At 40.0% G+C, this 15,597-nt stretch overlaps 1 protein-coding gene across 3 annotated transcripts in view; it reads right to left on the minus strand.

Moving 5' to 3' along the window:
• Window positions 1–1,583: 1,583 nt before the first annotated feature.
• Window positions 1,584–15,597, minus strand: part of EPC1 (enhancer of polycomb homolog 1) — a 54,886-nt gene continuing 40,872 nt past the window's right edge. For 2 of the 3 annotated variants that reach the window (XM_035128875.2, XM_035128873.2), the window contains 4 exons: window positions 5,669–5,787; window positions 3,979–4,120; window positions 3,507–3,870; window positions 1,584–2,532 (listed from right to left, as the gene is read on the minus strand). In XM_035128875.2, coding sequence (XP_034984766.2) covers window positions 2,460–2,532; window positions 3,507–3,870; window positions 3,979–4,120; window positions 5,669–5,787 — 698 coding nt within the window. In that variant the 3' untranslated portion in view covers window positions 1,584–2,459. Of the gene's footprint in view, window positions 2,533–3,506; window positions 3,871–3,978; window positions 4,121–5,501; window positions 5,589–5,668; window positions 5,788–15,597 lie in introns of all 3 variants that reach the window. The other variant, XM_035128876.2, reaches the window with a different exon arrangement.

Genomic DNA, 15,597 nt, shown 5'->3' on the forward strand with positions numbered 1-15,597 from the left:
AATAACAAGCCTACCCAAATGTTTAGAAAGTTGATGTGAGTTTTAATCTGTTTTTAGTATATTGCTATTTTAATTTTTCAAAAGTTCTAATTTTTTAAGTGATGATTTTATTATCTTTTTTTGTAAACCACTTTGAGATTTTTTTTTTTACAATCAAGTGATATACTAAATTTTATGAAATAAAATTAAAATAAAAACACACTACAAAGTAGTTTTAGGATTTTTCCAGACGAGCACCCATAACCACCTATTCAATTAAGTGAAAGTCTGTTTTATTGCCCATCCAATAAAACTAGGTCCATATTATGAATCATGGGACATCAGGCCAGTTATCTTTTCCAAAACAAATGGAAAAAGGGTGTCTTCTGCTTGAATGGTTGCAATTTCATATATTCTCAGGGTCCCCCATCATTTTGTGTCAGCCCCACTACATGCATGCATGGCCATGCTTCTCCAGAAGAGAGTCACCATGCTTCTGAACCACAGCAGGCAAGTCCATCTTTTCTCACCTGCTCAGGATTTACAGCTTTGCTTTTGATCACTTATCTAGTTATTGCTTTTACAAATATCCTGGGCAGTTTGTATGCACTTTGACAGAGACTTGTATGCACTTTGACTAGAAATACGGTAAGTCTTATGGCAGAACTGGTCCAAACTCTTGAGGCTGCTAGAATCCAACTCCTATCAGCCACAGTAAGCCTGGCCAATGGCTGAGAGACGACAGTGGTGCAACAAGAGCCAATAGTAGTTAGATAGAGTACTCCAACAACATCTGAAGAGCCACATTCTCAGGACCTGTTCTCATGTTCTCTTCAGTTTTGCAGATGCCCTTGCTCTTTTTGTGACTGGAGTTGCTTCAGTGGACACGATTCTCAACCCACCATAGAGGTGACAAGGCAATGTCTTAGTATGTTTAAAACACTCCAACTCAAACCCCTGTTATTCCCCAGTAACAAATCTATTTTCCTTCAGCATAGGTTTTTTTGTTTTTTGAGATTATAAGATTCCCACTTTTATGTTGTTTGATTTTATATTTACAGTGTTTTCAATTTTGAATTGAGTTGTGCTGTACTGTAGTATGTGGAACTGCACTGGGGGCCTTTAGGTCAAAAGGCAAGATATAATAAACTGAATTACATATAGTATAAAACACACCACACATTTGTCTGTCAACATGTAATGCCCTGGGTTTATTTTGTGAGAGTTCTGTCACAATTTTCCAGGTGGGATTAAAAACCTTAAGGATAATGTACGCCATTGGAGTGGGCATTCAGGCTTCGGTACTGACAAAGCACTAGTAGTAGAGTCTTAAGTACCATTCTCTTCACAGAAGAGAGGGCAAATATTTCCAAAGGAAGGCACCCGACAGTTGTGGTTCTGGCCTTGCAGCCTTCTGGAGAATCTTAAAAGGAAAAAAAGCTGGCTGTTTTCAGAAACTGGAATGATGATACACGTACAGCAATTACTGCATTCTTCTCCCTTATAGCCTTTTTCTTAACAAGTAAAGAATGAAGTCTTTAACAATTATACAATAAAAAAATATAATTTGTGATCAAAAAAAGGGCAAGACAACATAAAAACTCCAGTTGTAAGGACTCCATTTGCATACTTGATTTGACACCTTTTTTTTTTTTGGTGTGCAAGGAAATGGGACAACAGAGGGGGCTGTATGAAGAGCAGCAACATAACTTTAGTGCTTTAAGTACCAGAAACTGCACACGTGTTTGTGAGCTAGTCTGTTGGTAGAATCCATGAGACTTCATTTTTAGCTTGTTACTTGCCTTATGATATTAAAACAGGAAGATCCCATTGAATAGTACATTCCCCATTTTAAACTGATGCCTTAAAAAAATTCTGTATGTATGTCACCATTTTTCACATGATACACAGAAAACTCAAGGACCCAGAGGGGGAACCAAGTTATGTTAATACCATTTACAAAATACCAAGGAGTCCACAGCTACCTAACACATTTACTACAGCACAGGAACCAATGAAGGTACAGTGTACAAAAAACTGTAAACACGGCACAATAAATAGATAAAACAGCAGGTTCCGCACCATGCACATGATGTGATGACACTTCATCTCTATACAATCTCACTTCTCACACTCTTACTTTGTTGCAATTCTCCCTCCCTCCCCTCCCTCCCCCATCCCCAAGTGCAAAGCATCACAAATGAACAGTTCTGTATTCAAGTAACATATATACAAGGGTATTACAAATATGCAGTACTGTACAGATAATTGCTGTAGTCTTAATTTACAGTTGCTGATTCTTTCCTATTAACAGTAAGAAAAGAAAAACCAAAGCATGAGAGATGTGCATTGCTGTCAAGTCCCCACAGCTGCCATGGAAATGCAATAGGCTGCATTCCATCATCCCTTGCATTCAAATTGCTACTGATGCATAGCACCTAAACAAGTTCCCAAAGGCTGAAGTTCCACTACTATGGAAACTACGTCACCTCCATTGCTACTGTATTGTCTGCTATAGTGTTCAGTGCTGGCTTTTCTGTTTCATGGTTTTCCCTGTGAAATAAAAAGGGGAGAGGGGGGCAAAACACCCATAAATATCCAGGAAGGACAGCAGAACGAAAGCAATCTGTCAATTCTCCCCTTAACAACATTGTAAAAGTGACCCCACAACACCCACTGCATCTTCAATATGGCATTTGTGTGTTAACACGTATTGTTTAAGTTTCCTTTGGTTATTGTACATTTTTATCTTAAGGATTCCATTTTCAAAGGAAGTATACTATCCCAGAATACTTTATCATAAAGGAATGAGGGGGGGGAGGGGGGGTAATACTTCAGGAATGAGGGGGGGAGTTTATATAAAAATGGATTCTTGCATTGTGAATCTCACACAAAAAGACATACATGTAGGATTGGAGAAGCACTGAACCAACTGGGCTTTGGGCCTGTATTTCTCTGAATTGCAGCACTAGCAAGCCCACTTTCCCCTTCCAAACTGCTTTGAAAACAGAGAATTTCAAAACACACTTTCAGATATGGAAAGAACCCCCAAGCTCTTGAGATAATCAAGCAAAGCCCTTGGATACCAATAATTTAAGAGAGAAATCCCATCCAGATCAATGAGGCTTACTTTCACACATTTAGAATTTGGGAGGGGCAGGAGGACGGGGAATAGATTTATTAATGACAATATGAAACAAAGCTTTACTGTTCAAGACGTTTTCTTCTCTCTGTAATCAGACTCTAAACACAGTAAAATCCAAAGCATGCAAGTTTTCATATTACAGAGTCTGGTCATTTTTAGGTACAAAAAAATGATCAGCCTCCACTTGCAACTTCAAATGCATTTCAAGAGCCTCTACAAGATTTTACTATTTAGACTAGAGATGCATAAAGAGGAAGTTAGGGACAGGTTTCAAATGTATGCCAGAGATAATCTTGTGAGACAGACTCACAAATGCCACAGTGACAGAATACCAGATGTGAATTATCTCCCCGCCAACCTGAATTCTAACACAAAGGCTTACCTTGGTACTGTGTCCACGGAGGATGAAGCTGGCACCTTGGGCACCTGACAGTTTGCTGCAGCCAGCTTTAAGGCAGATGATGGAACAGCACTTAGAGTCCTAGGTATGTGTCGTGCATTGAGCGTAGTAATAGAGTTTGCAGTGGCAACTGATGAGGGTACAGTTAATCTAATATTGTTCCCAAACAGAACCTGAGTTGTTGCAGAATTGGCAGCAGTTACTTGGTGACTCAGTGCACTGTGGGAACTTGAAGTCTGTGTTATATTTGAAGGCTGTAACAAGGTGGAACCTGCTGTTGATGACGAGCTTGTATGTACAAGTGCTGTAGGCGTAGTACTACTGAGGTGTAAGCCCTTATATACTCCTGTGGAATAAGAGAAACACAAGAGGTATAATTCCAAAATGCCAGTGTCACATCCATTATGCACATCCAAAGCAAAATCTGGTCACAACAATCTTTGCTGCTTCTTACCTGAGGCTTGAATGATGCCATTCACCCCAATTCCAAGCACCACTTCATCCTTCATTTTGAATCCCATGAGCTGTTCTGATGTAACCAACGCTGAAGCAGCAAATTGAGCACTAACAGAATCCAATTTCTTGGAAATGAAACCCTTTGAAAAACAAACAGAAAACAGACTGGATTTAGAGAAGGAAGGGGACAAAAGGAAATCAAGAAGCCACACAGCAAGTTTTAAAGCATATACTACTACAGGAATCTACTAAACCTCCGGATCACCTTTCCTTTAACAGCTCCCTGGTTAGTTTATATCATATCACATACTTAAAAACAGCCATGTTAAAAGTCACAGGAGGACACATGTCTCCTAAAGGCAGAGAGGAATAAACAAAACAAATAACAACAAAACCACTACACTACCAAAACCAGGGGTCCCCAGACTTACCGGGCTTTGGGCCGGTGCCCGCCACGCCGACCGCGCGGCGGGCCGGAGGGCGGGGGAGTGCGCGCCCGTGCGCATGCGCACACGCACACGGTCGGAAGAAAATCGCCGAAAATCGCTTGTGCGCATGCGTATGGGCCTCCCCCGACCCGGAAGTGCACTGGAAATGACCTCTTCTGGGTCGGGAGAGGCCCATACGCATGTGCACAAAGGATTTCCGGCGATTTTTTTCCGATTTTGAAGATCACCGCCGCGCCGTAAGAGTGGGCGGCGGCAGCGGGCGGCGGGGGTCATCACGGGCCGGATTGGGAGGCCAATTGGGCCGCATCCGGCCCGCGGGCCGTAGTCTGGGGACCCCTGACCAAAACGATCAGACTCTCATTTGTTCTCTAAAAGTGTACATAAACAGATGCATCTTCACTTCCTTAATTTTTATTGTTTAAATAGACCTTGCCTTTCAAAGCTCGAGGGAATTAACTCCATGGTGTTGGAGCCACACTAAAGGCCCTGACATATTACTTGGAAGTTGCTAGAACTGAGCAAGCATTACAAATACATTTTAAAGTCAAGTACTGGTAATTTTATAATCAATAAAGGAAGACCTTTTTACAATTAGTCGTGCCCACAGTTTATCTGGAAATACAGAACAGCCTGCTGTTTAGACTTCTATAAGCCAAGTGCAACATATCTCACCAAAATCTCTTTGCCAGGGATAAAGAACTTGTAGTCCCGACAGATGTTGTTTGATTACAAACCCTCCATCCCCGTCCCACCAGACCCAGTCAACATGGCCAGATGATGGAGTGCCAGAGATTCCCCATCACTGATCTATTCCTTATATTTACGGTATTAGTAGTCTTAATACATTAAGTTTCTAGAGACAACGAAGTGTCTGCACTTGCATTAAGCAAGGTTTAAGTTTGAAATTCAACTTGCTGGATAGGAATGCGCACACACGCACGCGCACACAACTTCATGCAGTCTAAATTAATGATGTTATCTGCATTTTTTAGTTCATGTATACCACGTCATTACTGACAGAATCACCTCTTTTCTGTTAGGAGGGAGCAGAGGCAGTGCCTACTATACTCACCTGTAGTGTCCCTTCTAAACACTCTAGAGTATGGCTAAGATGTAGATTCGAGCGAAAGCCACTTTCCTGCTGGTTAGTTGCAAGGTGCTATGGCAACAGTTGGCAATTAGAGATGAACCCTGGTGGGAAAAATGAGGGATAAATCATAATACAGACAATTCCCTCACCTGTGAAGCGTTCGGAGAAGAATTACTATTTGCTTGCTGTTGATGAATTTGTGCAAGCTGCTGTTTCTGCATTAGTGCCAGTTGCTGTTGATGATGCTGGTATTGTTCGGCTGTAAATGCTGAACAAAATATAAAATGAGAGAATACCATATCAAAATACATAAACCTCGTGTGTACAGCCCTTATACTAAAATGGAAATGCAACATGTGCAGCCCTGAAGTTCAGTACATATCTTCAGTGTTCCTACTTCAGCAGAAGCTGCAATTAGCAGCTCTTACAAAAGGAAGTGTGCTTGTAACACTATGCAGGAATAAAAATGTGGCTTCCCATTTAATACCAGCTGATATTACAACCATCATACTAAGCAAAAGTTGTCAACTATCCATTTGAAACTCCCCCCCCCCGTTCCTATTTTAGATAATGCCTGCATTCCCTCCCATCAAATGAACATTTAATTTTAAAACGAACAAATTATTCTTTTTTTTTTAAAAAAAAAGCTTTATGGGGTTTTTATTCTGTTTCCCTCAATTAACCCACCTGAGGTAGATAGAATGTGGGTCAAGATCTGGTCTATAAGAACAGCTGGTTATGTTGATTTACAAAGAAAACTATGTTATGTCACTTATTCATCTATGAAAAGTTCTAAAAGCAGAAACTGAATAGCATTTTGCTGCAGTTTTCATTTCATTTCATTAATGAAAAACTCCCCACAGCCAGCTTTTAAAGTGGTTTAGGATAGAGAATAAGGCAATAAATCTAATCTAGACAGCACATTGGCAGGATTTCTTGATTCCATTTTTTGGTAGAAAACTCAAATCTGACTATTTTGGATGCTTTAGATTTTTGTTTTGAACATCTTACAAAATCAAAATAAACATTCTGCAACAGGAACTGGTTATACAGAACATGGTCTAGTTCAGGCATCCCCAAACTTCGGCCCTCCAGATGTTTTGGACTACAGTTCCCATCATCCCTGACCACTGGTCCTGTTAGCTAGGGATCATGGGAGTTGTAGGCCAAAACATCTGGAGGGCCGCACTTTGGGGATGCCTGGTCTAGTTTATCAACCCAGACTCCAAACTACAAAGAAATGCTCTGCCACTGTCAAGTTTCCAGAAACAAATTAGCTGTGCACAACTTTGCTCAATGCTAGTTAATACACATATTAAATTAAGAGTATTAATCTGTAAAACTCTTAAAGAGTATTACTACATTCACACTCTTTTTGACCAGCAAATATAATTCACAGCTATAAACACTGCAAGTCTAAACCATTTTACAAATCTGTTGCCAATAGGCAACAATCACAAAGTTCAAGTGTGTTGCTCTTACTACAAACCTGAGGATTTCCTAGGCTTTTGAGTTTTCCCCCTCCTATCCAAATAGTGACATTTAACAACGACAACGACAACAACAATTTATTATTATTATTATTTATACCCCACCCATCTGGCTGGGTTTCCCCAGGTTTTTATTTTATTTTTTTATTATTAATTAAATCTGCATACCATCCTGCATCTGAAGATCACAATATAAAGGTTGAAGCACAAGGACAGACATTTAAAACATGAAAGACTGCAAAGACAAGATTTGCCTGCAAAGACACTGATCTGTTGGGTTCAACTTCCACCAATTTTGAATCTCACTTGCAACTACACTTTTAAACAAAGGACATTCCTTGCTATAAAGTTAAGGGGTTTTTAGGTATTGTATCAACATATTGCTATGCATATATATAGCCTGCATATTTGTATGGGAAGAAGGATATACACAAGCTCCACAAATAACCTTAAAGGGTACACCAGCAAGCTGGTCAACCCCATCAGTCAACAGATTTAGTTTGATGTTCAGCTTGCATTCCTGCATTCTTAAATTCTACCCAATGCCGAGATTAAAGAGGAAACCATAAATATTTGGTGGCAATTGCAACAGTTTTTTTAATGAATTTCTCCAGTAATATATAGGTACACAATGAGTCAGCAAGCAGTGGTGGTGGTGATGGCATACAGCCTGGTTCACAATCATATCTCTTCTTCTCTACCTAGTTGTGTAGCTTGAGCTTCACATGACACACTGAAGGAATACAATAGCACGAACTGGCATTTATATGGGTTAGGTTCAAATTAGCTTGTTTAGAGTAGCCCAATCAATTCCTCCCCCATGTGGCATGTGAAGCTGCTGGTTGAGAAACACAAGCCTAAAACCATCTGCAGCATTAATAACTTTGGTACAATTCTTTGGATCCCTGTTCACTAGATATAAATGTGGTTAGAACTTTGACCGCAATTGTGCATCCTTTTAACACTTCAAACAAGAACTCTTAAACTGCCTGAGCCTATGGAAATAGGTGCATTTAAGCTTGTTAAAATTATACTGAACTCTACAGGAGGCAGATATTCTTGGCACTCCCTAGAAACTCTCATCTATTTGCTCTGTTTTAATTAGACTACAAGTTGCCTCAAGAACCTTTGTTAGTAAATGGTTAGCATGGTTAATAAATGCATTCAGCTTGTTACAGCAAACACATGAAAAAGTTATGTGGCATCTTAAAAACAAAGGGCTATAACCAATGCAGTTGTCCTGTTAGCGCAAGAACTTCTGCTCCTTAAGATACCCTGTATTCCAATTTTGTTCCGGAGTAGACCGGGGGGGGGGGAGTAGGTGTGGGGAGAGGAAGTCCAATTGCACAGCCAGACATCCTTGCACTAATTGTTGAATTCAGTGGATACAGTCCCGAAACATTAAATTATTTTCCATAAGGGTAGCCAAGGGCGACGCCACACATGCTGAAAAATTCTACTTAAAAGTCTCATCTATGCAGAAACACTAAACAACTCCCCTAGAGTGTTAGCCACATGTGACACACATTCAACACATTTAAGAATCATAAAATTTTCAAAGGTAAAAGTGAATTCTGTACAGAAAACGAAGTCTTAACTGAAAAATAATTATTGGCAGCTAAAACCCAGATACAGTATATTTAAATTTGCTGGTGAGGATGAATTTTCATTCACCCTTGCAAGCACAATACCAAGTCAAATAGGGCAACTGAATCACCCTCCATGTTTGTATTTGTAACCTTTCAACTCATTGAGATTTAAGTGAAATTTCCTCCCATGAATGAGTAATCTTTTCACTTCTTCTTTTTTTGCCAAGGGGTTAAGATTTATGACATAATGGACACCTACCAGTCTACAGCTTCAAAAATTTCAGAATGTATTCAGGGACTTCAGGGATTTCAAGAGTTATAGAAGGCCAAGCAAGCCTTTCAGAAGTCTCTGGGCTATGTCCTACATATGGATTATATGGAAGCCTCGTAGAGGAACCTACACTTTTGAAGAACTCAAGTGTTGGTTTCTGAGATCTGCACATACACAAATTAGTGAGGAAAGATTAACACCCAATTTCTTCTAAGTAAATTCTTAATGACAATAACTTACTCTTGTAAAGAGTTGAAAGCTCAGCAAGGCTTTCTTTATTTAAGTTGCTGGGAAAATTTCAAGTACAGGACAACATTCTGTTTTAACATCAGGGGTTGGACTATGAAACTCCTAATAAATGACCATTGACTCCGACCCATTGAGCTGTGTGGCAAAAGTATGAGACTGCTTTTTAAAGCAGCTACCCACATAGCTCAAGAGCAAACCCAAGGGGGTATCTGATAGCATTTCATTTTTCAGATGGTTGAATAGCAACAAAGTTAGAAGTCCATGACACCAAAAATTGTATAATTTCTACATGCTTAATTCCCACACCTGCATAACTGGATGTGATGCTTTCTCAAGGCAGGAAATGGGAAGATTTCAACTCTTCCCCATGCCTGTATCACCATCAGCTCTACCTCTTATAATGCTCCACAGTTCATTAGTGAGTGGGTAAAATAAAGCAAAAGCATGAATAGTGTAAACTGCATAAAGCAGAGGATGCATTATTTCATTAAACTGCAAAACTTAGGTTTTGATATCCAGGTTTTATGCTTTGATACAGAAAAGAACTATAATGCAGATTTTATAATCCTTTTGCTGCAGTTCATTTTTAAGAGCCACATCAAAAGTTAAAATATGTTGCAAGATTACATAGTGCTGTAGTTCTATATGAATGCCTATCTCCTTAGCTCATTTGATCCAGAAATTGTGGAGCAGGTAACTATTTATTTGCAGTGAGCTACATTCAAAACTAATTGCACAAGATTGTTTGCCTCAGTTCCAGCAACAGCAAAATGAGTTAGGAAAAAGTTTTAGCTTTTGCAGCATGCAATATAGAAATTTTGTTATGTTTTAAAACTCGATGCACAGTGCACTCATTTCCATATTTAATATAGCCAGCCTTTTAGGTTTCTATTAGTCAGACTCCTGTTAGGCTGTTGTCACTCTGCATACTTTTGCTGCAACAGATTGCTGTTTAAACTGCAATTTCTTTAAGTGGCAATTACTTATTTTATATATGTTTGAGAACTTTTTTATTTTGTTACTTTATTAAAAGACATTTATGAGTACACAGACCTAATTACCCATATAGTTAAAGTCATTAAATGCAGTTAAACACCATGTTAAATCTATATTGTTTATTCTACTGATTATTTATTGCATATTTTATACAGTAGTTATATTGTGATTTTGGTGTTACATCTCTTTGTAGGAAATGCATATGTCAAATTGTTGTTTTTTAATTGTATTTATTATATTTTGTCTCTGTCATTTTATAAGTCACATTACTGGGCAGCTAATATATAATTCCATAAATAATAGAATTAATTTCTTGCAAGAAACCTTCAATAAATCATTAGCAGCAAGCCACAAAATCTACCTTTAACTGTGGAAGATTGTAATGCTGCAAGAATGTATGAGAAGCTTACAGAATCAGCTGAAAAACACTGCTAGAGATGCAATACACCTCAACCGTATGCTTCATGTGTCAATGTGAATCACTATTCCATGCAATATCCACAGTTCATGCCTTAACAACTTTTGAAATGCTACAAGCAAGAAAAACTCTAAACAGGTTGGTCAGTTTAGGTGGCACATGATGTTTAATGAGCAATATTACTAGCAGTACGCCAACTGATACTATCAGTACACAGAGGCCCTTTCATATCAAGCAATCACACTCGTTGACAATGGTTGTTGGAATTGAATCCTGAGAAACAGATCACTTATCTATCATTTTTCCTACTATACTTTAGGTCACAGTTATCTTTTGTATAGTAAAAGGAGCATTTATAATTGGTTCTCCATGGCGATCATGTTTAAGAACCTCCCCATGCGTGCACTTACACTGTATAGTACAATCTGACTGAAATGTGTGAAATGCTCTTGTATGAAATTCACCTTCAACAGCAAAGATTCAGTAAAACAAACAAAAGGTTACAAAACCAGGCAAGTCACTAAACTATACAAAATATAATGCTTCTCAAAGCTCTACACAAGTTTTTACTTTCCTAACATTCCTCTGAAAGGCCACGTACTGGCAAAAAACCCCATGTATTAGGCTACCAGACAAATGGGATGGGGGGAAAGTCATTTAACCTATACAAAATGTGTTATGAGTGCCTGCACAACCACCCCAAATTCAGAGATTTTCACTTCTATTCTATCAACCCAATGGAATGATAAACTTGTTGATGTGTTTGATTTAAAAGGCATGCCAGCCTTATGATATTGTCATGCAAATGCTATGGAACAGTTCTCAACAGACACAAGTGCTCGCCAAATCAGTGAGCCTTTTTCTATGCAAAACTAGCTCTCAGGTATCCAAACTAATGTAATATATTTCTAATTTTTCATCATTCATTGCTTACAATGTAAGAAAAATAGTTAATTAAATAGTTAGTTGTTCTTTATTTTATGGTCACAAATCAAATACAGTCAAACCTCATTTATTGAATGTATTCCATTCTGGAAGCCCCTTCCGAAATGTTTGACAACCAAGTTGTGGCTTCTGATTGGTTGCAAGAGCTTCTTGCACTCAAGCAGAAGCTGCGTCGGATGTTCGGAAACCAGAGCATTTACTTCCGGGTTTTCGGCGTTCAGGAGCTGAAACGTTCAAAAACGGGGCCGTCCGACAACCAAGGTTTGACTGTAATCATACCACATACTCAAATATGGCTTGGGACTTGTGTTTCTGGGACACTTAACCCAACACCCCAACTTTCTAGCTTCTCAAAGCAAGCCACTGTTATAACAGTGGATTCTCAGAAGTCTGAAATACACCATGCTGGTAGAAGACCAAAAAAAGGGGGGAAATGATAGTAGTTGACATCCAATGGATGCACCTGATATCACTTCCAAATTTAAGGCCCCCACATGCAGAGCAAATATTGTCAGCATATTACTTTGCACTAATGTGCATGAGGTCAGGGCAATATGACAGTCAATCTACATCTGAGAGAGGTGGGGTGTGTGTATAAAATATGTATGAAAAAGAAACACACTTAATGAAGTTGTCACCTCTCAGTTGTAAAATCCTATATAATAAAGTTCCTGTGTCTCTGCGTCCAGTCCCTGTGTCCACACTACTGCGCATGTGCCCCACGGACACAGGGATTGGACGCAGAGACTTGGAGCGCAGAGACCGGTCCCTCCTCCGCCTCCTCCCGCTGTCCCGAGTGGCAACGGCCTCCTCCACCTCCCTTCTCCTGAGGAGAAGGAAGAGGCCTCTGCCACCACCTCCCACAGCACGCCTCAGGTAAGCGTGCTGCCCCTCGCTCTCCCGCCTCGCGTCACTCCACCGCAGCCACTCGGGACAGTGGGAGGAGGCGGAGGAGGGGCCGTGGGCCTCAGGCGCTCGCTGGCGGGTGGGGCAAGAGCGGGAGCTGCGGCGGAGTGATGCGGGGGCAAAGTGGTGGGAGAGCGGGAGGTGGCACGCTTACCTGAGGCGCACTGCGGGAGGCGGCGGCAGAGGCCTCTTCCTTCTCCTCAGGTGAGGAGGAGAAGGGAGGTGGAGGAGGCCGTCGCCACTCGGGACAGCGGGAGGAGGGGCCGGTGGGCCTCGGGCGCTCGACGGAGGCGACGCCTGTGCAGTCCCAGGGCTTCCCCTCCGTTCCCGCCCGGCTAGCTCCCGTTTACTGAATGGGCTGAATGACACTAGTACTCTATAAGGCTGCAGACCAGCCCTATGGAGAGGTTTCTAGGATCAAGAGCCTGGTTTTCATTCTGCATTTTATTTGAAGACATGTTGGATTTTAGGAAAAATAGGAACACTATTAGTAAGGTATGCATATTTTTGTCAAACAGCTTTACAAGTACAGTGGTGCCTCGCTAGACGAACGCCCTGTAAAATGAATTTTTTGCTTAATGAAAGGATTTTTCGAGCGGAGGTTGCCTCGCTGGACGAATTCGTTTTACGAAAAATTCGTCTAGCAAATTGCGGTTTCCCATAGGAATGCATTGAAATTCAATTAATGCGTTCCTATGGGCAAAAATAAAAAATTCAATGCATTCCTATGGGATTCGCTAGATGAATTTTTCGTTACAGTATAAGAATTGACCCGTGGAAATAATTAAATTCGTCTAGCGAGGCACCACTGTATTCCAACACCGAAGTTGCTGACAGTATTAGAATGTCACTTAACATAAATGGATTTATGCGAAAGTCACAAGAGGCACTAACTAGTACAAGATCAGAAATTTTGATGCAAGTGTTTAATGTTCAACAATGCTATTTCCTGGAAAAATTCAGCAGAAATTCAAGATTTTTATATGAAAAACTTAAAATATTCATACCGTAGTTTAATGTAAAACACAATAAATGATATAGTCAAAAAGGCACCTAGCCTTCAATGCATAGCTATACAACATGCACATCCTTTTACTTAAAAAGGAGTTTCCCTTCAAAGTGCTCAGTTGTCACATGATACAGTAATAAAAGGACTATCAGATTATAATCAGAATTTCCATCCAACAGTAGGCTTGCTAAAATGGCCACATCTCAGATTTAAGCTATAATATTATGAAGATTTAATTTTCTTCCTTTCTGTATAAATAGTGTACCGGTATGTACAGTCTTCCCATAAGGGATGGACTAAGCAGCCTAATTTTGTTCTACTTCAGTTTTTCTAGGACTTTAATAATAGGTTTGTCCTATCTCACTTTGTGCCAATGTTTTGGAAGAACACCAAAAACTCTGTACATATTTTTTAGACTCCACCCCCCTGCAAAGTAAGTTTATGGGCATCAGAACTGCATTTCATAATCTGTATAAATACATAATCTGTTTGGGAGTTGTCTTCTGATCTGCAAGCATGTGGGGAACGTCTGATTGGATTGCTCTGCTGTGAAAAGTTACATTAATAACAATACATAGATTATTAGAAATACTGTCTCCTTCTGAAGCTCAGCAGATCCACTCTTAAATCCACCATCATCACTGCTACAGAGAACACAGACTCCCACACAATTAGATTACTGTAGTAGGAAGTATCCCCAACTCATCATGCTAATTTGCTCTCTACCATGGCAAATTGTCTAGGCAGCAAATGTTCCACCTTAGGGTGAACTGAAACAAGTCTAGAATGCAACAGTGAAGCTGTCCTTATCTATACAGGTTATTGCAGTAACCTGACAAGCTTCTTCCCATATTCAACAAAATTTCTCTAGTGTTAATTTTTTCTAACCAGCACTCTAAACAAAAATACAACCCAAGTAGCTCTTTACTTGTCAACAAAGGCTCTCCTCTCAAGCCTAACCTTTTAAGAAAATGATCGAAGCACAACCATCGAGTTGCAAGGGCAAAGGAGGCTTACTCATCCACCATCATGGTTTTTACTATTAGTCACCGACTATAGTGTTAGCTAAGCTTCAGCTAAGAAGCTAAACTGCAGAGAGCTCAATGCACACCATATTTCCAAAAGGCTGCCCTGAATCTCTTTGCATATTTGGCTACTTCAGAAGGATTCATGGCTGTGGAAACTAAATGTAACATAATACATAGACTATAAAGAATTTTTAGGAAGAAAAATAAATGAATACGGCAGGGGGTGGGGTGGAGTGAATAGTTAACAAGGCTTGGACTCAATGATCAAACCATGGCTATGGAGCTGCATCAAAGCTAGCCAACTGTACCAATCTCAAGAATCTATGAATCGTTCCTAGATAACATTTATCTTAAGACTTCAAAGAACCTCAGACCTTACTATCAACTTTTAGATTTAAATTTTCACAGCAGCAAATATAGGCAACTATTGCTTGGGCAAACCAGAGACACTTGTTACAACTACAGTCAAAGGCATGGTAAGACTAAATATTTATTCATGTGGGTGCTAACGTTTGGTAAGTAGACAACTACTGTATAAAGATTTCCAGCAGCTATCCAAAGACACAGTTGATTTCTATGGCTGGAAATCATTTCCTTTTAATACAATATACTTTTGCAACTGGAAACTCTGAAGTTAATGACCACACTTATGATTTGCTCAGTGAACCTTAAAAAGCAAAGGAATGCCGCAGCCATAATGCTAAGTATAACAGAGGTTGGTATTCCAGGTATGATGAACCTGGTCCTGCACATTGTACAGGCAACAACCATTTTGCACAGGGGTTCCGTTCCTGGCCCTGTGCATGTCAGCAGAGCGTGCATAAGCATGTCCTGCTCCCGTTTTGCCCTCTTCCAGGTCCAAAAGTACCCACACATCATTTGGACACACCTAAAACAGTCACTGCCTGTACATAATTTGGTTCCCTTAAAGCAGCCCAATAGAATTTGTGACTGACTCATCAAAACAAACATGCACAGTCCACCAAATCCTGATGTTGCTGCTTATGAATAGTAAGACACGGCTGTTGGGATACATTTGGTTTGGTAGGTCACTAGGTGCTAGCCTAATACTATGCGGCAGTGACCACACAAGTACATATTTGGGACCATATTTGCATTACAAACTCTCTTCACTACAGTATTAGAATTTGGCCCTAATGGAGTAAGGAAAACACTA

The sequence above is a fragment of the Zootoca vivipara genome, chromosome 12 (genome assembly GCF_963506605.1).
Source record: "Zootoca vivipara chromosome 12, rZooViv1.1, whole genome shotgun sequence".
NCBI classification, from domain to species: Eukaryota; Metazoa; Chordata; class Lepidosauria; order Squamata; family Lacertidae; genus Zootoca; species Zootoca vivipara.